Source organism: Capra hircus, chromosome 7 (assembly GCF_001704415.2).
Source record: "Capra hircus breed San Clemente chromosome 7, ASM170441v1, whole genome shotgun sequence".
NCBI classification, from domain to species: domain Eukaryota; kingdom Metazoa; phylum Chordata; class Mammalia; order Artiodactyla; family Bovidae; genus Capra; species Capra hircus.
Genome location: NC_030814.1, coordinates 66,959,551 through 66,983,876, shown reverse-complemented (window position 1 = coordinate 66,983,876; position 24,326 = coordinate 66,959,551). Strand labels below are relative to the sequence as shown.

Here is a 24,326-nt window from a genome sequence, read left to right as displayed (position 1 = left end):
GCTGGGAGCCCTGCAGTGGCTCGAGGAACTACAGGCTGAGGTGGGGCCTGCACTCCTCCCCGCCTCAACCCTGTTCCCCGGGTCAGAAGGCAGGCGTTGGTGGGATGCAGCTGGGGGTCGGGAGCGCCTGCACATCCGTCCTCCTTAAGCCCAGGAGCGCTTTTGGGGGCCCAGTTTCCTTCCGTCCGTGGGACCAGGTAGTGTTGGCTGGGGCTGTGCCTCCCGCAAGGTAGCGCTTTTTCGCGTCCCTCTGAGGGTGGGGGTGGGCTGGGAAGAACGCAGCTGTTCCCAGGTGAGCCCGGAAACTAATTGGACCCCGGGAGCCCGGCCTAACGAGCCCGGAGGGGCGGGGCGCCGCCAGCAGCCTGCTCTCTCCCAATCCAGGCGGCATCTTGTTGCCTTGGAGACCTTGGGGGTGGTCCTGAGCCCCCAGTCTCGTCGGGTTTGCCTTCCTGTGGGGTGAGGTGTGTCTCTGGGAGGGAACCCTTTTCTTTGGTGTATCTCAGGGTCGCTGACGCCCCCCACCCTCCCAGGAGAGGGTGGCACAGGGCTTGGGCCTTTCTTCCTGCTTCTAGAAGGGTCTCTCCTCCTGTCGTCTCCCACTGCAGCGGCACAATCATTGTGGGAGGGGGATCCTTTTGTTCCCAGACACAATCTGCCCCCCTTGTTTGCCCTCCCCCCTTGTCTCTCTGCTCTCCCCTCACCTGACCCATAGAGTGTGCGGGGCTGCCCTCTGCCCCCCACCCCCTTCCTGCCGGCCTCATAGAGTGGGGGGTGTCTGCTGCGAGTTTTGGTTTCTACCTCAGGTCTGACTCTTGATGCCAAAACCCCCGCCCGGGTGCCCACCTCCCTAGCCCCCCGCTCAGGGCCCCACACGTGTGCTGTTGCATCGACCTGTGTCGTGGGGACCCGGGTGGGGACAGAGCGTTGTGCGGGCGACGCCCCCCCACCCCCCGCGTCTGACTCAGGGTGTGCCTGTGGTGCTGGGCAACGCTGATGATTGTAGGGAAGAGGGCATGGGCCCAGAAGAGGGACCCACCGGCCATGGAAATAGCAGAGGGTCCAAGGGGCCCTGCCTCTGCCTAGGTCGCTCCATTCAGCACCCCCACACTCCCAGCCCCACCGCTGCCTGTTGGTGTGGGTTTCTGGGGCGCACTTAGCACCCCTTATGCAAACCTGGGGGGACCGGGGTTGAGTGCTGTTCATTCCTGAACAGGTGGGGCTTAGCAGCATGCCTTGGATGGGGACCCCCCAAACTCAGGGTGGAGAGGGGCTTGAGGGGTACCCCTGATCTGCTGATGCTTGTGGATGGGCTGCTTCTAGAACCTTCCTTGTGACCTCCAAACTGGCCGCAGGTCTGTAGCTGTCCAGCTGGGGGGCGGGTGGGGGTGGGGGGTGGGCTTGGGGTGGCGGGTTGGTTTGTAATAGTTGTGTGTTTGTACAGTCACTTTTCTCACTGTTAGCATTTTTGCCCACCACCATTTTTTTTTTCCCTTAATTTTGCTTCTGCATTTTTTTCTTGGCAAACACGACTTCAGCCTTTCATGCCTGACTTGTGAAATTTCAGTTTCTCTGGGGTTTGTCAGAAGGCGTGGGGAGCACGCCTGAACTCAGGTTAAAGGGAAAAAAAAAACTTCCAATAAAAAGACGTAAAACTACTCTCTACCTCTGGCCGGGCTCAGCCTGTCGCACCTTGGCTGTGGCAGGGCAGCCTGTGATGATTTATTTCAGTTTTTGCAGGATATTCAGGTATTAAAAAGGAAGGGGGGAAAAAAGACAAAAAAAAGTGTGATTTTGAAATTTAAAGGAACACTGAAAGTTTACATTTTATAACATTATTATGCAGATTGTATTTAAACTTCAGAAATATTTAAGACAATTGTAACCCTGTAAAGCTGATGAAATATTAAAACAAGACAAAACACTTCTGACTTTTAACAGAAAACGGCTCCTCTGGTGGGTTTTTTTTTTGGCGTCGCCCCACCCCTACTCTGCTCCTGGTGGCAGGAGGCTGAGGGCCTGATGGTGAGGTCCCCCAGTGGGGACTGTGCCCCCCAGGGCCACTAAGCCACATCCCCAATGTCCTCCACTGGGTGTGATGGTGGGGGGAGGGCAGTGGACGACCCACCCCCAAGTCAGCAGTGCCTGGCCCTTGTGGGTGAAATGTAGGGACCCCCACATGCCCACCAGGAGGAACCCAGGCAGTCTTGGCAGCCATATGGGTCCACCCAGCGCCCATCCCCCAGCCTTCCGGCTGTGGTTCAGTCCACCTACACTTGACCTGGGGACCCAAAGTAAGCGCCAGATCAAGAGGCAGACAGCCCTGGGACCCTTGGGCTCAACACACCTGGGAGGGAAACCTCTGCATTTTCTGAGTATCCTTTCTTCATCTACCTCTCGCCCCCACCCCATGAACAGAGGACCTAATGGCCTCAAGGTCAGTGTGGCCGAATGGTGGGTAGGACTGGCCTCTTGCCACCTGGCTCCCCAGCATCAACTGGCCTGGGCCTGTCCCTCCTGCCTGGGTCAGCCCCCAAGTCTGCGTTAAGTGAGGAAAAACAATTCACCCCTCCTGGTGCATGCGCCTCCCCGTAGCCCATTCACGTGGTCCCAGCCTCTGAACCAGGGGGACCTGAAGAACTCAGAGGCCAGGGGTTAACCCACCTGCCTCTCAGAGCACCCCTGCCCTCCCCCATCACGGAGGTAAAGTAAAAGTGATTTCTTTTTTTTTTTTAAGGCCTTCTGGGCAAACTGGATCGGCCAGTCCAGCATCTTCATTCCTCTGAAGAGGCCCAGAGAGGGGCCCAGAGGCCCTGAGGTTACACAGCCCCGAGGCTGGGGAGGGATGCAAGGAGGGGGTCCCCCTCCTCCCTAGCCTCTCAGATCCCCGCGGAGCCTCCCACTCGGTGCTTGTGAGTAGGCCGGGGGAGTCTCCCTGGAGGTGAAACTCAAAACCACGTCTGATCAACAGAGCCGCGGGAGCCAGCCCGGAGCCCGAAGAAGAGGGCTTTCGCTTGAGTCATCAGCCTTCCGCAACGCCATTAGTGCACTTAGCAGGCTAGGCGCTGGATTAGATCCTGGGTTCCCGGTCCCCGCCCCCAACCCAGAATGCCCCCTCCCCCGGGCTCCGGCTAGAGGTGGGGAGGGCGGGAGACCGGGCAGTGTGTACCTTCAGCCTGCAAACAGAAGGCGCTCAATACCCGAGTAGGGAATAAAGAACGCGGTTGGGGGGCTTAGACCCAGAGCGGTTCTGCAGACCGCTGTGCCTCGGTTTCCCCGTTCTGCCCCGCCCCTACCCTTACGTCCTCAGGCCTAGGAGTGTTAGTGGATCTGGGACGGGGCGCCAGGCTGGCACCAAGGAGGTCTGGAGACTGGGTGGTCCGAGAGGCCCCCAAAGTGTGGCTTTTGTCCTGGCCTTCTGACACAACTGGTCTGTCCTCATTCCGGAACCAGGCTGGGGGTGGGGTGACCTCTGACCTCACACATCAGCCCAGCTGAGCTGGGTCCCCCGGGATGGGAGGAGGGGAAAGGGAAGGAGGGGAGGGAGTGGGCCCGGGACTGCACCGCAGCTGCCTGCCCTCCAGCGGAGCCCTGGCCTGCCCATGCCCTGGCTTCCACGTCTTCGACTTCTGTTTGTAACGGGTCCGCCTGCGACCCGCACCTGCAGGGCGCACCTTTCCTCCTGGAACCCCGGTGCTTGCGAACTTAGCCAGGGGAGACCTCCCTAGAGGAGCACGCAGACCCAGAGTTCAAGTCAGCATTCCCGACTGGCCCCTGGGGAAACTGAGGCCCAGAGCTGGGCAGTGACTTGCCCCTCTGCTCAGGAGGACCGGGTTCAAGCCCTGAGTTGGTGGTTGGAAAAAGGCCATCTTGGCCCACCCCTGGGAGCTGCACGGTGTCACCGTTCTCAACTGGGGTTCCACAGAATGCCCAAGATTCAAAGAAAGATGTGGTTTGGGGAAACCGGTATCCGGAAAATGTAAATAACCATTCAAGGTGTTTCATTTTTCTTATTCACATTAAGAACAAAAAAAGTTTGAGGAACCGGGGTTCTAGCTCCAATTCATCTTCAGACTAGGTAGTACTTGCCTCAGTTTCCCCTTTTGGAAGCTTCTGGAGATTTGGACACTCACCTCTCTCCAATTTACAAAAGTCCTTCAGTTTCACATTCCACACCCCTCCCCCCAACTTCCCTGGGATAAAATAAAACTCAGGTCCCCATGTCCAGCTCCCCCCTCCACGGTCAGCCTCAGGGGCGTTGTTCTCGCGTCTGTCCCTCTTTCTCTTCAGGACACCTGTTCAGGGAAGCCCTTCCGACCGATCAGGCCGGTACCCCCTGACATCGCCTGACGCCCCGCCCCCCCCCGCCCCCCCGCCCGCCCCCGGGTTGCTGCTTGTTGCTGTTGGCCTCCCGGGCTTGGATCAACTCCCTCCGGCATCTCGGTGAATGGCTCGAGACTGCCACCTGGCGGCCGGCCCTGGGCCTGCGGAGTCCCCGGCTCCGGCGCCGCCTGTTCTCCAGGAAGGCCCCCTCCTCCCCTCTCCTGCCCATCCTCTCCTCCTAGATCGCGCGGCGGGGTTGGGGAACATACACAGCACCCAGTCCCCATATTGCTTCTGGGTACACCGCCCAGGACAGGCATGAGACCTCGACTTTTGAGCGAATTCTCCCTTTTCAAAGGTTGGCAACTAATTCCCTATTTTAAATGTACTGTTTGCGGACTCAGCCTGCAGCCAGCAGTTCTGACGCGAGGTTGAGTGCTCCCTAGACTTCACGATTTGTTCCACCTGCACAAAGTTGCTGAAATTAAAATGTGGGTTTTGTGGCCCCCTAAGAAGCGAGGTCCAGGGGGAGGCGGACCGTAGGTCCACGAACACACATCTAACTGGCTATGTTTTGAACGCCAGCTACATGTTTTGTTGGGGTTTCCCTGGTGGCTTAGCCGGCAAAGAATCTGTCCGCAATGCAGGAGACATAGGTTCGACCCCCGGGTCTGGAAGATCCCCTGGAGGAGGGAATGGCAACCCACTCCAGTATTCTTGCCGGGGAAATCCCATGGAAAGAGGAACCTGGTGGTCTACAGCCCATGGGGTCGCAAAGAGTCGGACACGACTATCACTACCTGTTATGTTAGGAGCGTAGCCTGTTTTACGTGCAATGTCTCGATCCTGTGAGGTCGGTACTCAGTATTTGCACAATTAGAAGAAGAAGAGTAATCTGCGAAGTTGCGTGCTTGGCCAAAAGCGGCCAGTGCAAACGGCCAAGCCAGACCTCCAGGCTCTGAAGCTACTAACTGCTCTCAGGACACTCTAGGCCTTGGTTTCGCCATCTATTTTTGGAATAAGTATCCTTCTAAGAGCTCTAACCAGGCAGTGCACCCCTTATTTTTCGCGGAGCCGGGAAGATAACTCAGCCTGGTTCATAGGACAGCGCCCCAAGCCACCGGCCCGCGCCCAAGGCGTGTGCGCACGCGCAGGGCAGCCGGCCGCCGTGAGCCAGGCAACCTGTGCGCCGCTCTAGCCGGCACGGCGCAGTCGCCCGCGTCTCGCTGATGATGACGCACGTCCGGGGCGGTGGAGAAGGCAAGATGGCGGCGCCCATGGAGGTAGCCGTGTGTACGGACTCGGCGGCCCAGTTATGGAGCTGCGTTGTGTGGGAGCTGCACTCTGGCGCCAACTTGCTCACGTACCGCGGAGGCCAGGCAGGGCCCCGCGGCTTGGCGCTACTCAATGGCGAGTACCTGCTGGCCGCACAGCTGGGCAAGAACTACATCTGCGCCTGGGAGCTGCAGAGGAAGGTGCGGCGGCGTGCTCCTGGGCGCCGTTGGCGAGCTGCGCTGCGCTCAGGGGTCGGGGGAAAGGGCGGTGGAGGCTACATGGACCTTGAGCCGGGGTAGGAGTGGGTAGTCACGTTAAGGTGTTTGCGCACGCGCGGGCCTGGGGTCTTTTGGGGGAAGGTAGGGAGTCGCGCGCTCGTTGTGATTGCGAGCGGCTAGGGCGCTGCGCGCACACGCCGAGCCGAAGGTGGACAGCTGCTTCGGGGTGGGGGTGGGGTTGTAGCGGTGCGCACGCGCACAAGGAGCGCCGGGGGTGGGTCCCTTGGGGGCCCTGCGCGGGAGCCAGCGTGTTAGACGAGAAATTTAGTTGAAAAGTGTTTGCACTAGGGGTTCCGTCGGTATCCTGAGCTTGGAGGCTGAAGGTCCGAGGCATGAGGGAGCCCGCTGAAGGGTGACTCAGGAGCCTAGTGCACTTATCGTTCTCAGAGACGCCACCTTTGGCCATTAGGGCCCATGATTAGAGAAACTTAAAAATACAGCCCTTGACGTTGCTTGCTGCCTGCTTTTGCCAGCTAACATCTCTTTGGATGGGTTCTGTGTTCTGGCTTTTCCTGGTGTGGTCCACACACACACTTGAGGAGAAGTTCCATTTTAGAGATCTGGAAACCGAGGCTCAAGGTCCCAGGCGACACTTTAGTGGGGATTCAGGACTAGGGCAAAAGCTGAGTGGCCTTTGGCTCCTCCTGGACCCTCTGTGCCTTCTCCACCCGAACACCCGGGTGTCCCTCTGACCGCCAGTCCAGAGAGGTGCTGTCTTGGTTTGAAGGAGATTGCACAGGCCTCCACCCCCACAATGCATAGCATCAATTGAAGTAGATCCCTCTTTGCTGAACCATGGATTTGCTCAGAGTATCCCATCCCCCGCTTCCCTCCCCACCCCCACCTTCTTTCTACTCCTGGACTTACCAGCTGTCTCCTGCCCATTCCCCAGCTTCCTCCCCGATGAAACTCAGAGGCCTGTTCTGTCTCTAGGACCAGCTTCAGCAGAAGATCATGTGCCCAGGACCAGTCACCTGCCTCACCACATCGCCCAATGGCCTCTACGTCCTGGCAGGGATCTCAGAGAACATATACCTGTGGGAGGTGAGCCCAGGGACTCAGAAACACGAGGGTGAGCTCAGCCTGTTGGTGGGCTGCTGGTCAGACCACTGAGCGGTTTGTCACTGACAGGCTGTTACGTTTGAGGGGACACTCACCTCCCTTCCTGCGCATAGTGCAGTGTCCAAGGTCCCAGGACAAAGCCTTTCCTGACCCCTGCCCGGCAACCAGTTGCAGAGAGGAGAGGGAGTTGGCAGTCTCACTTCCAGCTCTTAAACCTCACTTTGCGATTCTGAAACTAGGAAGCCTTGCCCAAGTGCAGGGAGAGAAACTGAGGCACTCACCCTGTGGTAGACATCCTCCTCTGCTGTGGTCAAGCCAGTGCAGGGAGTGTGGGCAGATTTTAGCAGCTGGTTCACCATCATTAGACGGCTTCAGTGGCTTGCCAGTGGTTGGCCCTTCTTGATGGGGGAACAGTCTGGGGTCCATCTCCCCTGCAGGTGGAGGCTGCCTGGCCTAGAGGACCCACCCTCTAGGAGAATTCCTGGCCAGCATGCATCATGACCACAAGGGGGCGCCCCACAGGGCCGCTCTGGCTTGGGCTCTGACTCCTGTACTCTGTGGACCTTCTCCCCTCCCGTCTGCGGATGAGTGCCTGGGTGTCTTTGTCCAGGTGTCCTCACAGAGACAGTGGTCACCTCACTCCCCTGTCACCTATCTAAATGGATTGTATTTCCAAAGACTATATTCAAGTGAGGTCACAGGTTTTGGAGGTTGGGGTGTGGACACGTTTATCTGGGTGATGAAGTTCATCCTACCGCAGCTTCACTGCCCTCTCACCCCTGCCCAGCCCTTCCCTGATGTCCCTGCCACCAGGGGCCTCCTCTCCTGCAGCCCAAGCTCCCCCATGGTTCCCAGCAAGAGCCCCACCCCCAAATCAGAAGGTGGTCACTTGCGGTTGTGACCAGTGCCACCCGTTCGCTCAGAAGGCAGTCGCTGGCAGCTGTGACCGGCTTGTCACAGGAGCTGCGAAGCCCTGGTGCAGGGGCCATGGGGGTAGGCCCTCCCCGCAGGCTCCCCACCAAGCCAGTGCCTCTCCCCCCAGGTGTCCACAGGGAACCTTCTGGTGATCCTGAGCCGCCACTACCAGGACGTGTCATGCCTGCAGTTCACGGGGGACAGCAGCCACTTCATCTCAGGGGGCAAGGACTGCCTAGTGCTGGCCTGGAGCCTCTGCAGGTAGCACCATGGCCCCAGTGGCTGCTTGTCCAGCTGTGACTCTGGGCAGGCAAGGCCTTGACCATGAGGGCGGGAAGCAAAGGGCTCTGGGTCAGGCGGGCTGGTACCAGGAGGACATGGGGCCGGGTTGCCACCTGGAGATGAGGTGAAGGCGTGGAGATGCCCGCTGAGGTCTGCCCACCCCCTCCCCAAGCGTGCTGCAGGCAGACCCCTCTCGGACCCCTGCCCCCCGGCACGTCTGGTCTCGCCACACCCTCCCCATCACAGACCTGCACTGCGGCTTTGGGGGGCCCCTAGCCCGGGTGGCCACCGCCTCGCTGGACCAGACAGTGAAGGTAGGACCCTCACCCTGCCACGTGCCCCGCAGTGGATGTGAGCCGAGCCCAGCTGGCGGGTTCCTGGCCCAAGGGAGAAAGCACATAATGTCCTCCTCCAAGCCGGCGGCTCCAGACAGCTCTTGATCCCCTGACACTTCCAGCCTCAAGGACGGCCAGAGGGTGGACAGTCTAGGCCTGTGTCAGCTTGGAAATTCCCATTTGGCCACTGCTCCTGGCAGCTCCTGACCAAGCCTTAGGGGATTCAAGGGCGTCCTCAGGGTCTTTGTTCCCGGTTGGGGGATTCGGGGCTGACCTGCTGGGGTCCTGGGGGCTGACAGTCACTGAAGTAGGTGGTGGACAAGGGTCCCTGAGCCCCCGAGACCTCTGTGGCGACAGTGCTTGTTGGAGGTTCTGTGGGACCCAGCCTCCCAACCGGTCCTTGGCTCTCACACCGCCACTCGCCCCCAGCTGTGGGAGGTCTCCTCAGGTGAGCTGCTGCTGTCCGTACTCTTTGACGTGGGCGTCCTGGCTGTGACCATGGACCTGGCTGAGCATTACATGTTCTGCGGCGGCAGCGACGGCTCCATCTTCCAGGTCGATCTCTGTACCTGGGTGAGTGTCTGTGGGTAGCGGGGTCAGGGGACAGGCTTGGGGCTAAGGCACTGCCGGGCCCCTGCTCACCTGCCCTCCTGCATCTGCAGCCCGGGCAGAGAGAGAAGAGCTTCCAGCCAGAGCAGGAGCACGGGAAGGTGTTCAGAGGGCACAGGTGCGGGGACCAGGCAGGGACAGGGGTTGGAGGGGGGTTGCTGCCCCGGGGCACAAACGCAGGCCTGGTCCTGCTGCTGCCCCGCCCCCAGCCCGAGCATCCTGGGAGCCAGCTGATGCGTTCATCATCAGGAACCAGGTGACCTGCCTGTCGGTGTCCACGGACGGCAGCGTGCTGCTATCGGGCTCCCACGATGAGACCGTTCGCCTCTGGGATGTGCAGAGCCAGCAGTGCCTCAGGACAGTGACCCTCAAAGGTGGGTGTGGCCACCACCACTGCTCCCCAAACCCAGGCAGGGCAGAGGAAGGGCTCAGGGCCCACCTCGTGGAGGGCACAGCCTGGCTGAGGGTGGTCCTGACCACCTCCACCACCCCACCCGCAGGCCCCGTGACCAACGCGTGCATCATGCTTGCACCCGTCAGCATGCTGAGCTCCGACTTCAGACCAGGCCTGCCCCTGCCCCACTTCAACAAGCACCTGCTAGGCGCAGAGCATGGGGACGAGCCGCACCGCGGGGGCCTGATGCTGCGCCTAGGCCTCCACCAGCAGGTACGCCTCACCTGGCAAGGGCAGGGCACCCTTTCCCACTGAGGCTGGGCTCTGTCCTCTGTCTCTGAGCCCCGGAACGGCACAAGACTGCAGGGGCTTCTATACCCCTCCGTGGGACTTGATGGATGCCTGTGCCCAGCATTGGCTACTGGCCCAGAGCAGCGTGCCCAGATGGTGTCCAGCAGGAGACAAATGGCCTGGAACAACAGCAGGGTCCAACCATTTTGCCAGGCCAGCAGGCTGTCCCCACTGGCTGGAGGCACTAGCTGACTGCCTGGCCATCTCTGGGAGTGGCCGACTGACTTGGCTCTTGTGTTTCAGGGGTCAGAGCCCAGCTATCTGGAGCGGGTGGAGCAGCTGCAGGCGGTGATGTCCAGCACGCTGGAGAAGGTGGGAGGAGGAGCAACCCCAAGATGGGGAAGGGGCGGGGCCCAAAGGTGGGAGAGCAAGCCTGGAGGGGAGAGGCCCAGGGTGGGCGAGGGGCTGGGTTCAAGATGGCCAGGCTCACCTCAGGTGGGCTGCTAGGGGCAGTCTTGGCTCAGGCTGCTGGAGAGGATCTACCTGCACCCCTACTCACCATTCTGGACTGTAGGGACAGTGGCCTTCAGAGCAGGGCAGAGGTCTGAGCACCCCCCGGCCCAGTCTGAGTGCCCCGCCCTTCCCCCAGAACGTCTTGGGAGGCCAGGACCAGCTGCGGATCCGCGTGACTGAGCTGGAAGATGAGGTGCAGAACCTGCGCAAGATCAACCGCGACCTCTTTGACTTCTCCACACGCATCATCACGCACCCAACCAAGTGATACGTCTGGACTCGCCCTCAGCCGGCAGAGCCCACAGCCCAAGCCTGTCCTCTGCAAGGTCCTATCACTTGGATTGGCACCCCCACCAGGGTCTCAGTCCAGGGTGGGTGGACTGGCTGCCCTGCTGTGACCTGCCGTGTCACATGAGTGCTCTGCTATTTCTAACAAAAGACCTAAAATCCTACCTTTCGGCCTCCTTGTGCCCGCTCTGGGCTGAGGACCCTCGCTGTGGGACCTGCCGGGGGGATTCGCCATAGCTATCACAGAGTCCGAGTCCCAGACATAACGTCTAGAAGCCTGCGTTCTCACCTGCCAGCCCTGTGCAGCTCCCGGGGGGCCGGGCCTTGGGCCAGGTCCCCAGGGCAAGAGTAACTCAGGGACAGCAGGGTGGTCACACCAGGCCTGTCTCCCCAGCCTGGCTCTGGGCAGCCGACTCTTGGGTGGCAGCCAGTTCTGGGCCAGAGTCGTCTCGACCAGAAAGTTCTTGGTGTCAAGGGCCTGAAAGAAGCCAACCTCCCCTCCTCCAGCACCGCACATACATACACACTGTGCAGGGTAGACGAGGACGCCACTAGTTGCCAGCCGGAACCTGGAGCCCAGCCCAGACTTGGGCCCTAAGCCTCCCATGGAACCTTCCAGAAAGCTGCCCCTAAGTGACAGTCTGTTTAATGGTCCGGAAAATCCATGTGACTTAGCCGGTGCTATAGTAACTGCAGCTCCTGCTTTTAGCTGATGGGTGTCCTCTCCTGGGGCCCTACAACCCCCTCACAGCCCACCTTGCCCTCAGACCTAGACAGGTTTACTTGGGACCGTCAGGTAAGGAGTCCTACTGGCCTCCATGTTGCAGTCACCCCACAAGAATAAGGTTCCAGCAGGCTCTGGGCTCCTGGTTGGTCCCTGGCAGCAGGGTGAGGGAAGGGGACCTGGGGGCTCAGTGTTCCCCTCCTCACCCCTTGGTCTCCAGGGCGTCTGGAAGGTGGGGAGGGCATCAGGGTTGGCTGAGGCTCCCCTGGGGCCTAGGGCCACCTCTCCTACATGGCCGCATTTCCAGGTGCTGCCATCCTGTGCCTGGTGCTTCTCTGCACCCCACCCATCTGCACTCAGCTCATAGTTCAGTGACTTGAGATGCTGGTTGTGGAGACCTGGGTACTATTCTCTGCATCTGGTCAAGTCCCAGGCAGGAGCTGGCAGGGGTCCAGCCTCGGGGGGTCACCTCCACTGGCTCAGGCATCTTCCCTGAGCAGTAGGGGTGCTGTTGTCATTGCCCAGAAGTTCCAGGGCACCCTCAGCACAGCTCTGGACCTTCAGCTGCTGACTTGGGTCCTGGGGTCCCTCCTGGCTTGCCCACCACATCTGTGGCTGCAGCCGAGGGGACTGTGGCCACTCATGGCCCCTGTGGGACTGAGGGTGTGCACCCCTGGGCAGGGATGGTGGGTCCCACCCCGGGGTGGTCACTGTGATGACTCAGGCCTGAGAGGTAGTCCCAACAGGGCCTAGGGAGAGCTTCCAATCAATGTGCAACCAGCCTTGCCCAAGCTGTCCTTGCTGCCAATTCATGGGGGCCTGGAAGGTCCCCTTCCCCCCTCCATAGGCCACACAGAGTGCAGAGAAGGTCCCTGGTGGGCTGTAAGGGCTGGAGCCCACTGGCCCCTTTCCCTGAAATCCCCACATGGCCTCGGACAAGCCACCCTTGCCCTGAGACTTTGTATTGTCACTCAAAGGAAACATGTACCTCCTTGGTTTGTGAGGAGTCTTCAGGTGCCAGTGTGCATCTGTGTGGGTGCCCAGCACAGTCAGTACCCCTGTTACTTGTCTGAGAATCTGTAGAAATCCAACCTAACCCTGAATCCTGGGCCATCACTGCCAGAAGGGGAGGTGCAGACTGCATCTGACATTCTCAGTTGACTGGCTGAGTTGATGGAAACCCTTCCTGACCAGGACAGCCGTTATTTAAAAAACCAGTGTCAGGATGTGGTGAAGGTGTCTTCTGAGCACTTGTGCATCATTGGTGGGAAAGTGAAAGGGTACAGCTTCCCTGGCAAATAGGAGAGTCATCAAAAAGTTAAGCATGGAAATACCTTGTGTCCCAGCAATCCCACTACAGGTACCTTGCCCACAGAAATGAAAGCAGGAGGCCCGAAGAGATGTTTACACATGCGTGTTCACATCAGTGTGATTCACAGCAGCCAAAGAGTGGAGACAACCAAATTGTCTAAAGATGATGGATAAGCAAGTGATTCTTTTGCATGGTGGAATATTACTCAGCCTTTAAAAAGAGATTCTGACACATGCCACAACCTGGTTGGACCTTGAGGATGGACATAATGCTTAGTGAAATAAACCAGACCCAGAAGGAGGGACTGTCTGATCCCACTCACAGGAGGTCCCTAAAGGAGTCAGATCCACAGAGAAAGTAGGTGGTGGGGCCAGGGGCTGGGGGAGGGGTTGGGGAGTGTTTCATGGGGACAGTTTCTGTTTGGAAAGATGAGAAAGTTCTGGAGATAACGGTGGGGCTGGTTGCACAACAATGTGAATGTGCTTGATGGCATGAGCTGTAGACTCTAGAAATGGTTGAAATGGTGAATTTTGCATTATATATATTTTACCACATTTAAGGAAAAAACCTCGCCTGTCTTTGTGTGTGATGTGAACTACTACCAATGCCCTGTAAAGCTGGGAGCTGAGGTGCAGAGGCCAGGCGCCCACCGCGGGTCACCCAGATGGGGGCAGTCCCAGTTTCCATCAGGGCCCTTCTTCACTGGCCCAGGAGATGGGGAGATAGTGGCCAAGTGGGCCTGGGGGGAGGGGAGATGTGGGGGCTCCTGGGGCTGCCCCCATATGAGTCCCAGGAAGGCCTGAAGAGCTGCCTGGTGTGTGCCTGCTTCCTAGAATCATCCCTAGCAATGTCTATTGAATGACTGTGCTGAGGGCTATGTTAGGGTGAGGAAGTGTCCCTCTCCAGGCTGGGTCCCTATTTTGGAGGACTCATGCTGGTAAAGGCATCTCTCCCCATGGTGGAATAATGTCCTGGTGGTCCCTGAGGGCCCTTTTCAACTTAGCACCTTACCCAGAAGAATGGGGTGGGGGAGGCCTCCCTGGTATGACTGTCCTTGTCCTGGGATGCCTGGCCAGGTGGCTGGATGAGGTGGCCTTGTCACCTGGCAGCCAGTCAGCCATCCAGCCCTCATTAGTCATCTCAAAATTCAATCTATGCTGCTGGCATTTTTATTCATCTAATGGAGTTTGTTCCGTGCCTCCAGAACACTGGCTCCAAAAGGAGATTTTATGTGTGTGTGTGTGAAAAAAATAACTGAGTGTAGACTCATCCATTAGAGCTGGAATGATCTGGACAGATCTGCTGCCCTGTGCCCTGCAGAGTCTTGCCCTCCTGTGGAGGCTTTCTCTGCTTGCCCACCTGGGATGGGAGTGGGAGGAGTCCATGCACTGCGCCGCTGGGGCCCTTGCTTGACCAGTGCTCACTGAGCATCTGCTGCATGCCAGGGGCTGTTTCTCATGGGGAGGCACAGAGAATGTAGGAGGCTGAGGGATTGGTAGGTGGCAGGGAGCTATGGAAGGTTCTAGAGCAGTGGGGAGTCATGTAATCAAGTGTCCTTGTCCAAACAGTTGCTCAAGCAGAGTGCCTACTGTGTGCAAGCACTGGAGACACAGCATTAAACAAGCCAGGCTCACCCCTGTCTCCCAGAGTTGCCCACTAAATAAAGTAAATAAAGCAGCAAAAAGATGACAAGTGTGTGATGGAGTTAATGTAGGCAGGGGTGATGGGGTGTGTTCTGCATCTTTCAGGGAAATTTTTCAAGCAGGGGCATTTGGCATTGGGTCTTGAAGGGTGAAGAAGAGTTCTCTGGGCCAAGTTTCCTGCCCACAGCTGGAGGGCATGAGATCTGCCCTATAGGTTCCCATCAGACAGGTCTGCTTCAGTTTCCCCAGCTGCCCACGATAGTAGAGCACACCCAGGCAGGTTGGTCTGGGTAGACACTGCTTCCTGGGGGAGGGAACAGTGCTGCTGTGTGACTATGGAGGCAAACTGACCCCTTCTGGGCCTTAGTTTCCCTGCCTTATCAATGAGAAATATTTCCAGGCTGGAGGAGGGGAATGAAGGATCCAGGGGTGAGTGTGGGGACCAATTTTGATGCAAAATCCCTCCCTGCTGCTAACCTCGGCTGTCTCATCTGTAGAGTGGGCACAGAGCCAGGGATAGCGGTGGTTAGACCCCACCCCAACCCCCGCCTGTTGAGATCATTTGAGCCTCAGTTTCTCCCCCTGCGTCGTGGATCCGATTCCTCCCAAGTGGCTTCCCTAGCACTGAGGGACCAGGAGGGGAGAGGGCGGGCGAAGGCGGGTGGACTCCAGCGGGGAGGGAGGAGCTGGCTCGGCAGGGGAGGAGAGGGTGCGGCGTGGGCGCGCGAGATCCTCCCTCCCGGGATGCCATCCCCGGCTCCGCCCCGTGGAACCCGCCGGCAACTTTGGGATGGAGTTTGTGACGGCGCTGTGGCTCGGCCTGGCGCTGGTGCTGGGGCCCGCCGGGGGTCACCCGCACCCATGCGGCGTCCTGGCGCGCCTGGGGGGCTCGGTGCGCCTGGGAGCCCTCCTGCCCCGCGCGCCCGCCGCCCACGCCCGCGCCCGCGCCGCCCTAGCCCGGGCCTCCCTGGCGCCGCGGCTGCCCCACAACCTGAGCCTGGAGCTGGTAGCCGCCGCTACCCCCGCCCGCGACCCCGCCTCGCTAGCCAGCGGTGTGTGCCAGGTGTTGACGGCACCGGGAGTGGCGGCCCTGATCGCCTTCCCCGAGACGCGACCCGAGCTGCTGCAGCTGCACTTCCTGGCGTCCGCCACCGAGACCCCCGTGCTCAGTGTGCTGCGGCGGCAAGCGCGCGCGCCCCTTGGCTCCCCGGTACGCGCGGGGATCCGGGGCCGGATGGGAGAGGCCCCGGGAAGCTCCTGGGGCTTGGGGTCCGGGGGTCTGGAGACAGTCCTTGGGACCCACGGGACTCGGACTTCTGGACCGGAGATGGGCGGAGACTCGGAGTCGGATGACAGAGGCCCTGGATCCCTGGACCACGGATGTCCCTGGGGCTCAGGGTCCCGGAATGGGAGACGGGAGCCCCGGGACCGCAGGGACCTAGAGCCACGGACCTGCGGCTAGGGACCCCGCGGGACGCCTCTGGACTCCAGACGGCGGATCCCACAGGGAGCTTCCCTGGGCCTCGGAGGTGTAGACCCCCTGGGACCGAGACCCCCTTGTAGGGTCCGGGGGCGCCTTCGGATCCCCACCCGGCAGGATCGCAAGGCTGGGATGGGGAAACGGGTCTCCCTGCCCACTCTCCAGGGGCAACAGTTTCAGAGGCTGAAGCTGGAGGCCTTTCTCCCGTCAGCATCCTCCGATCCTCGAGGCATCCGCGAGGCAGGCATTCTCGAGGCTAGGCCGCCCCCACCCACAGCCTCCTTGACCCACAGCCTCCTCAGATCCCCAGACACCAAAACCCTTGTCTTTCTCCGCCACTCCTCGACCTTGGAGTTCATTGTCTTCTTATTTCCACCCCCAGGCTGGAATTTGGGTCCGAATAAGTAGAGAATGGGAAAGAGGAGAGAGGGTGACTGGCAGGGCTCTGGGAACCCCGCGGTGCCCCAGGGAGAGACCCCTCCTCTCAGGACCAGCTGGGAGGGGCCCAACGCCTGGATGTGGGGTCTGGCAGGGGGCCTCCCAACCCACCTTGAAGCCCCCTCCAGGTCTTCCTTCTTCTGAAGGCGGGGAGACCCTGATCCTAGAGGAGGCCTGGGGTCTCTTTAACCCACCTCCACTCCGTTCCTGCCCCCTCCCAGTGGGAGAGATGCAGGACCCAAATCCAGGCCTATGGGGCCCTCTGCAGCCAGATCCAGGAACTGCACCCCTGCAGTTGGACCTATCAGGCTTTGGGGAGATAATGGCTTGCCCCCTCTTCCCCTTTCCCCCTCCTCGCCCACGCCAGGGACTGAGCAGTAGTCTCCAGCCTTTCTCCCGGCATTCAGCACCCTGTCCCCACCCAGACAACATCCTGCCTACCCGAGGTGTCTGGTAAAGTTCTCATCCCACACTGAAAGCAAATCCAGGAGAACTTTTGGGGTGCCCTGGGCACAATGTGGGGCCCTTCAGTGCCTGGTTGGCCTGGGTAAGTCTGAATAGAGAGGGGGTATGGAGCTAGGTTTTGAAGGATGTGTAGGTGTTCGCTGACCTAGATGAGGAAAGGTCTTCCAGCTGGGGAATCCAAAAACTCTGAGTGACTGGAGTCAAAAGAGCAGGCCTTGCAGGTCAAGGCAGGGCCAGGCTTTGTGCTGATGGTGATGGGGAGCCACAGAGGGGTATAGAGCAGGGGCTGGGCTGGGAGGAGGTAGACTCAAGGTCCTTTGAGTAGCTAGCAGCAGCCAGGGGACTCAGCCTGTAGCACTTGTCAGGAGCAGGTGCTGTGCGCACGCCTGGCACTCCTGGGGGCACTAGCAGAGGGGGAGGGAAGGGGGGAAGGCCCCGGTCCCCTCAGCCATACTCCTGGGCTGCAATGAGGCCCACTCCCTACATCAGCGCAAGGTGATGTGTGTTTATTGGACATGTACAGATGGGGGTGGGAAGAGTGTGGTGGGACTGTGAGGTCGCCAGCCCTAACTTGACCAACCCCTCTGCCAGAGCCCGTTCCACCTGCAGCTGGACTGGGCCAGCCCCCTTGAGACACTGCTGGATGTGCTGGTATCCGTGCTGCGGGCTCACACCTGGGAGGACGTCGGCCTGGTGCTCTGCCGTGTACGTGACCCTGGCAGCCTGGTGGTCTTGTGGACAAGCCGGGCGGGCCGGGCCCCGAAGCTTGTGCTGGACCTGAGCCAGCTGGAGCTGGGCGGTGCAGGGCTGAGCGCACGCCTGGCACTCCTGGGGGCACCAGCCGGAGGGAAGGCCCTGGTCCCCGCAGCCATACTCCTGGGCTGCGACGTGGCCCGCTCCCAACAGGTGCTGCAGGCTGCACCCCCCGGTCCCCGCTGGCTGCTGGGCACGCCGCTGCCCCCTGAGGCCCTGCCCACTGAGGGCCTGCCACCCGGAGTGCTGGCGCTGGGCGAGGTGGCCCGGCCCCCGCTGGAGGCTGCCATCCAGGATGTGGTGGAACTAGTGACCCGTGCGCTGGACAGTGCTGCCCGCGTGCAGCCAGAGCGCGCCCTGCTTCCTGCCACAGTCAACTGCAGTGACCTACCGCCACCAGAGCCCGAGTCTTCGGGCCGCCTCTTGGCACGGTGAGCAGGGCCCCGGCTGCAGGAAGCCACCTCTGCCAGTGGGCCATGACAGGTGACAAGATCGAGTGTTTGCTGTGTGCCAGATGCTGTGTCCATCTTGCATGAAAGCAGAACCTAAGAAGGGGATTCTGCGGGGCTGGGGTGGGGGCTTTGGGAGAAGAGGGAAGGGAGGAGAAAGAATGAGTGAGACTGCTGAAATGAATCACCTTCTGATCACCGGGGCCCTCGAGGGGGACAGCACCCAGAAACCAGAAGGCCCCATCTGGGCCTCTGAACTGGGCAGCAGCCCTTGGCTCAGGGCTGGGATATTGCCCCAGTCCCCAGGGCGTGGGTATCCTGCTTGGAAGGGGTCATGGAATGTGGGGCTCAATAGAGCCTCCAGTGGCCCCGAGTGTGTCTGAGCCGCAAGGCCACGGGTCTCACCTCGGGGGAGGGATTCCCTCTGCCCTGATGCCATCCCCATCCCCACCAGGTTCCTGGCCAACACATCCTTCTGGGGCCACACGGGGCCGGTGTGGGTAACCAGCTCCTCGCAGGTGCACATCTCCCGCCGCTTCTGCCTGTGGAGCCTCCGCCGGGACCTGAGGGGCGCCCCAGCCTGGGCCACGCTGGGTCACTGGCAGGATGGGAGGCTGGAGTTGGAGGCGTGGGGTGCGGCCGAGCGGTCCCCACCCCTGCCCGGAGCCCAGGCACGGCCCAAGCTGAGGGTGGTGACGCTGGTAGAGCATCCGTTTGTGTTCGCTCGCCAGCCAGACGAAGATGGGCGGTGCCCAGCAGGGCAACTGTGCCTGGCCCCTGGCACCAACGGTTCGGCCACTCTGGACGCACTCTTTGCCGCGTTGGCCGATGGCTCGGCGCCCCGCGCGCTGCGCAGGTGCTGCTACGGCTACTGCATCGACCTGCTGGAGCGCCTGGCGGAGGACACACCCTTCGACTTCGAGCTCTACATTGTGGGCGATGGCAAGTACGGCGCGCTGCGCGACCGGCCGTGGACCGGCCTGGTGGGCGACCTGCTGGCTGGGCGGGCGCACATGGCCGTCACCAGCTTCAGCATCAATTCGGCCCGCTCACAGGTGGTGGACTTCACTAGCCCTTTCTTCTCCACCAGCCTGGGCATCATGGTGCGTGCACGCGACACGGCGTCGCCCATTGGTGCCTTCATGTGGCCGCTGCACTGGTCCATGTGGCTGGGCGTCTTCGCTGCGCTGCACCTGACCGCACTCTTCCTCACCCTCTACGAGTGGCGCAGCCCCTTCGGCCTAACGCCCCGTGGCCGCAACCGGGACACTGTGTTCTCCTACTCCTCTGCCCTCAACCTCTGCTATGCCATCCTCTTTGGACGCACCGGTATCCAGCAAGACGCCCAAGTGCCCAACGGGCCGCCTCCTCATGAACCTGTGGGCCATCTTCTGCCTGCTCGTGCTGTCCAGCTACACGGCCAACCTGGCTGCCGTCATGGTCGGGGACAAGACTTTCGAGGAGCTGTCTGGGATCCACGACCCCAAGGTGGGCAACTGCAGGGGTTTATGGTCAGAGCTGAGAAGTCTAATACCCCCCACCTCTATCCTCACCCCAGAGAGGGGCAGCTGTTCCTTCTCTCAAACTCATACTGAGCCCAGCCCAAGCCGGGACAACACAGGCAAGGGTGCTGGTGAGAACGGAAAGAGAGCAAAAAGGATGGTGTGTAGATGGTGCAAAGTTCCAGGCAGGCAGGACATCCATGGTAGTCAGTGGCTAAGACTCCTGCTCCCAATGCAGGGGCTGGTTCCATCGGTGGTTGGGAACTAGATCTCATATGCCACAACTAAGATCCAGCGCAGCCCCCCAAAAAAGGCCCATGGAGGAAAATTAGAGTTGGGGACACAGGGCACGATGGAGAGGGAAGATTTCTCCAGTGGGGGTCAGGAATGCCTCTGAGAGGCATGACACCTGAGTGGGTTGATCAGGAGAATGTGTAAGCGATGGCGCAACCGGATGCAAAGGCCTGGCAGGACTTGCCTTGATGTATTGGAGGAGCAGCGAAAGAAGCCTTGTGTCTGGAGCAGAGGGGTTGAGGAGCATAGAGGGAGGAGGGGAGGGCAGGAAGGGGACAGGGCAGGGCCTGCAGGTGTGGGAGGATGTGGCCCTTGAAAACAGCTTGGCTTAGAATTTTCACTGGGAGTCCTAGAGGACTGTGAGCAGAACAGGGCATGCCCTGGCCTACATATTTTTCTCTTTTAATGAAAAAATTTTAATATTCTGGAACAAGAATAACCATGAATGAAACCATTGCCCAGCTCTAAATTAACTGTTGGCCAGTTTCATTCACGTACCAACCCCAGTCACTGAATTATCCTAAAGCAAGACCCAGGCCTCCTGTCATTTCATTATGAATATTTGGGAAATTTAAACATCAGGGACCCATTTTCTCAGTTGTCTTCCCCCAACCCTGCCACAGTTTGTTTGAATCTGGATCCAAAATGCACAGACATCGAGGATGGCAGAAACCTCTTAGTTATCAAATCAAACTTAGATCCACTCACTGGTGGGCAGTGAAACCATTATAATTGACATGGGGTCATAAGCGAAGGAAACCACAGGGTTGTATCCCAGTGCCAATCAGGAGGTCCAGGCAGCTAGTGCTTAAGACCCTGACTCCTAGATGGCCCTCAGGAAAAGTGGTTTTTTTTCATTTTGTTGTTTTTTAATATTGGGGAAAAGACTTTAAAGACAGGGTGAGGAGGCGTCTTCACGGGGTGGTGATCAGGTGGTGGACTTTCTTCTGACTGGCGCTGGTCGGTGAGCACTCAGGAGTCAACATCATTACCCTCTGCGTTCTAATCAGCCTGTAGCGGCCTCATGTGCTTATCGGCAGCATTAGTTAACTTCTACCACCTGGCGGGCAGGGCGGAAAAAGCTGAAAGGACCTGGCTACAGCATTTTTTCTTTTTTTTTTTTGGGTCACACTGCATGGCCATATGGCTGTTAGTCCCTGACAGGACTGAATCCATGTTCCTTGCAGTAGAAGTGCAGAATCTTACCACTGGGACACCACGAGTCCGCTGGTGCTCTCGGTATAGCTATTAGCCACCTGAGAAGAGAATTAAAATCCTTGTTTAATGACTAAACTATTTTTGCTTCTTGACTTTTTCTTTGTCTGCATTTTTTGTCACTTCTTTGATTTATTCTTTTGAACTCAGGAAGGGCCTAGGAGCTATTTCCATAAGCAATAAGCAGGCAGAGGACAAGGGTGCGGCGTCTGTCCTGAGAAAGCGCCAGAGGGTCATTTTGCACCCTTTTCACTAGTGATTTGTTTGTGTGAAGTGTTTTTGTTTTGCCCCAGAGTTACCTCCAGTGTTTGGATCTGGCTGAATTTTGTCTTCTGATTGGTGTTTAGCCTCTTCTGTCCACCCCCATCCAAGGGCCTTTCCCAGTGATGCGTAATGTGAAAAACCCACCTGCAATCCAGAAGACATACTTAGGCAGACCATGGGTATTAGATCCCGTGGTCAGGAGAATTCCTCTGTGAGAGACCAATGCAATCCACTCCAGTATTCTTGCTGAAGATCCATGAACACAGGCGCGCAGGCCTATACGTGGGAAGCGACTTAGCCACATGCTGCCTGCCCAATCCACCACCACCGCTCAGTGTCCTCTGTAAACCAATTTTAAGAGTCTAGATGGCACAGCACTCTCCACATGTGGCGTACTTTGTTAAATTGATTAACTGAAAGCATGCAAATAGGCCATTTGGAGAACAGCACAGTTGTAGAGCGTTTTCTTCCACAGAAAATTCTGGACATCCTGCTTCCTCCTACCCTCAGGTCCAGCTTTTGGAGGTTCATACCCACCAAGGAAGGCCGGTCAGTGTGCCTCAGTTCAGTTCAATAGTTCAGTCGCTCAGTCCTGTCAGACTCTTTGCGACTCCATGGATTGCAGCACGACAGGCTTCCGTCCATCACCAACTCCTGGAGCTTGCTCAAACTCATGTTCATCGAGTTGGTGATGCCGTCCAACCATCTCATCTTCTGTTGTCCCTTCTCTCCTGCCTTCAATTTTTCCCAGCATCAGGGTCTTTTCCAAGGAGTCAGTTCTTTGCATCAGGTGGCCAAAGTACTGGAGTTTCAGCTTCAGGCTATGTCCTTCCAATGAATATTAGGATTGACTGGTTGGATCTCCTTGCTGTCCAAGGGACCCTCAACTCCAACACCCCAGTTCAAAAGCATCAATTCTTCAGCGAAAGCGGGGCGTGAAGGGGGAGCGGGGCAGGGGTCGAGGCCCTTCTGTGCTGATTGGGCGCTGGCCCGCAGCTGCACCACCCGTCTCAGGGGTTCCGTTTCGGCACGGTGTGGGAGAGCAGCGCCGAGGCCTACATCAAGAAAAGCTTCCCGGAGATGTACTCGCACATGCGGCGCCATAGCGCACCTACCACTCCCCACGGAGTCGCCATGCTCACGTGAGGGGGGGCGCGCGGGGCGGGGCGCGGGGCGGGGCCACGCGGGCGGGCGGGGATGCTCACCCTGTCCCCATGCCCTCCGCAGGAGCGATCCCCCCAAGCTCAACGCCTTCATCATGGACAAGTCCCTCCTGGACTATGAGGTGTCCATCGACGCCGACTGCAGGCTGCTGACCGTGGGCAAGCCCTTCGTCATTGAGGGTGAGGAGTCCACAGAACCAGTGATCTGCGGGCTCCAGGAGGGTTCCGCTCCTCTGGGTCTGCGTCCAGCCTGGTCCCAACCCAATGCCCGGCCTCCCCCAGGCTATGGTATCGGACTCCCCAGAAATTCACCACTCACCTCCAACCTGTCCGAGTTCATCAGCCGCTACAAGTCCTCCGGCTTCATCGACTTACTGCACGACAAGTGGTACAAGATGGTGCCTTGTGGGAAGCGGGTCTTCGCGGTGACGGAGGTGCGGCAGGTCCCCACACGTGGGATGGGGGTCGGCATGGGGGAGCCCCCGAACCTGCGTGGTCCTTCACCAGGGTAGAGAACCTCTGCTCATTCCCAAGACCAGTGTATTTGCCTGCTTTTGTGCATTCTATTCATCCTACAAAACCCCAGCTCTAGTGCCCTCTTGTCCATGAAACCTCTGAAAATGTAGCCCCAGGCCCTTCTCTCTGGCCCAACCTCTATCCCCACTCCCTTCCAAGGTCCGGGCTCCCCCGGGGTCTGCTATGACCTAGAGGGACTATGTGCCTGTTGCTGCTGCTGCTGCTGCTGAGTCACTTCAGTCATGTTCGACTCTGTGCGACCCCGTAGATGGCAGCCCACTAGGCTCCCCTGTCCCTGGGATTCTCCAGGCAAGAACACTGGAGTGGGTTGCCATTTCCTTCTCCAGTGCATGAAAGTGCAAAGTGAAAGTGAAGTCGCTCAGTCGTGTCCGAGTCTTAGCGACCCCATGGCCTGCAGCCTACCAAGCTCCTCCGTCCGTGGGATTTTCCAGGCAAGAGTACTGGAGTGGGGTGCCATTGCCTTCTCCAATGGCACCCAACTCCAGCATCCTGCCCACAGACCCTGCAGATGGGCATCTACCACTTCTCCGGACTCTTCGTGCTGCTCTGCCTGGGTCTGGGTAGTGCTCTGCTCAGCTCCCTGGGTGAGCACGTCTTCTACCACCTGGCGCTGCCACGCATCCGAAGGGGCAACAAGCTGCAGTACTGGCTGCACACAAGTCAGGTGAGGAGCTGGCCAACCCAGCGGGTGGTGGGGCGGGAGGGGGGCTGAGGGAGGGTCCTGTCTTCCCACTGAGCCAAATTCTTGGCTCCTAGAGAATTCATCGTGCCCTCAACACAGAGCTGCCAGAGGGGCAGGAAGAGGCGGAGTCGAGGTAAGGGGCTTGGGGGGCGGTTCTACACCCCAGCAACTCCCACACCTGCCTTCTGACTGTCGCCTGGGTCCACACCTTCCACTGGCGGCCTCCTCAGGAACTTTGACCCTAAAGGGCAGACGGGGACTGTGGGTAGGACGTGGCTGCCCAGCCCATCCATCCCCTAGGGGTCTCGAGGAGTCGCAGAACACACAGGCTACCCCTGCGGGCCCAGGGGGCTGGACACGGGTGCGCCCTGCCGCAGTGAGGGAGCGTCGAGTGCGTTTCCTGCTGGACCATACTGTGGTCTCTGCCTCCCCCGACGCGGACGTCCCAGATTCGGATGCAGCTGGGGCTGCGCCACCTGAGGCTGCGCCACCTGAGGCCCCTGTCTGTTCCAATGGCCCACCCCCCGAGCTTCGGTCTGGCGCCCCGCTCCCCGGGGAGCTGGAGGAGCTGGAGCAGCGCATTGCAGGCACGCAGGAGAGGCTCCGCCAGGCACTGCTGCGGCGCAGGGCGCTCCTGGCCCAGCTTGGGGACAGCACCTGTGAGCTGCCGTGCACGTGGCTCCTGGCCTGCGAGGAAGCACCGGAGGTGGCCTCCTGAAGTGGGATCCAGCCCCTCTCCACCTACTGCACCTGCTCCGAGGGGGGGCCACCCGTCCATAGGGTGGAACCTCCCTTCCCGCAAGTCTCCCTAGGCTCCCCCCACCCCACCCCACCCCCCAA

General features: G+C 59.5%; 2 protein-coding genes across 3 annotated transcripts; both read left to right on the top strand.

Moving 5' to 3' along the window:
• WDR18 (WD repeat domain 18) lies at positions 5,556-13,164 on the top strand. 2 transcript variants are annotated; one of them, XM_018050485.1, is made up of 10 exons: positions 5,556-5,798; positions 6,810-6,920; positions 7,981-8,114; positions 8,308-8,449; positions 8,900-9,043; positions 9,133-9,197; positions 9,329-9,453; positions 9,580-9,746; positions 10,068-10,136; positions 10,414-13,164. In XM_018050485.1, exons 1-10 carry the CDS (start codon positions 5,556-5,558, stop codon positions 10,543-10,545), a joined length of 1,332 nt encoding a protein of 443 aa, XP_017905974.1. In that variant the 3' UTR covers positions 10,546-13,164. The 2 variants fall into 2 exon arrangements, with proteins under 2 accessions (XP_017905974.1, XP_017905975.1); XM_018050486.1 differs by lacking the exon at positions 8,308-8,449.
• GRIN3B (glutamate ionotropic receptor NMDA type subunit 3B) lies at positions 15,035-24,271 on the top strand. The gene is given in 10 exon segments (XM_018050481.1): positions 15,035-15,454; positions 17,219-17,811; positions 18,284-19,157; positions 19,159-19,317; positions 22,101-22,246; positions 22,332-22,447; positions 22,550-22,701; positions 23,304-23,468; positions 23,561-23,619; positions 23,787-24,271. Coding segments are annotated over 10 exon segments (3,102 nt in total). The 3' UTR covers positions 24,205-24,271.

What these genes read in the sequence shown, in the direction of transcription:
- WDR18 (XM_018050485.1), top strand. Translation starts at nt 5,556, where the DNA reads ATGACGCACGTCCGGGGCGGTGGAGAAGGCAAGATGGCGGCGCCCATG. An exon ending in CTGGCCTGGAGCCTCTGCAG is followed by an intron (nt 8,115 to 8,307) that starts GTAGCACCATGG and finishes CCCCTCCCCAAG; the next exon opens with CGTGCTGCAGGCAGACCCCT. An exon ending in CGCTGGACCAGACAGTGAAG is followed by an intron (nt 8,450 to 8,899) that starts GTAGGACCCTCA and finishes ACTCGCCCCCAG; the next exon opens with CTGTGGGAGGTCTCCTCAGG.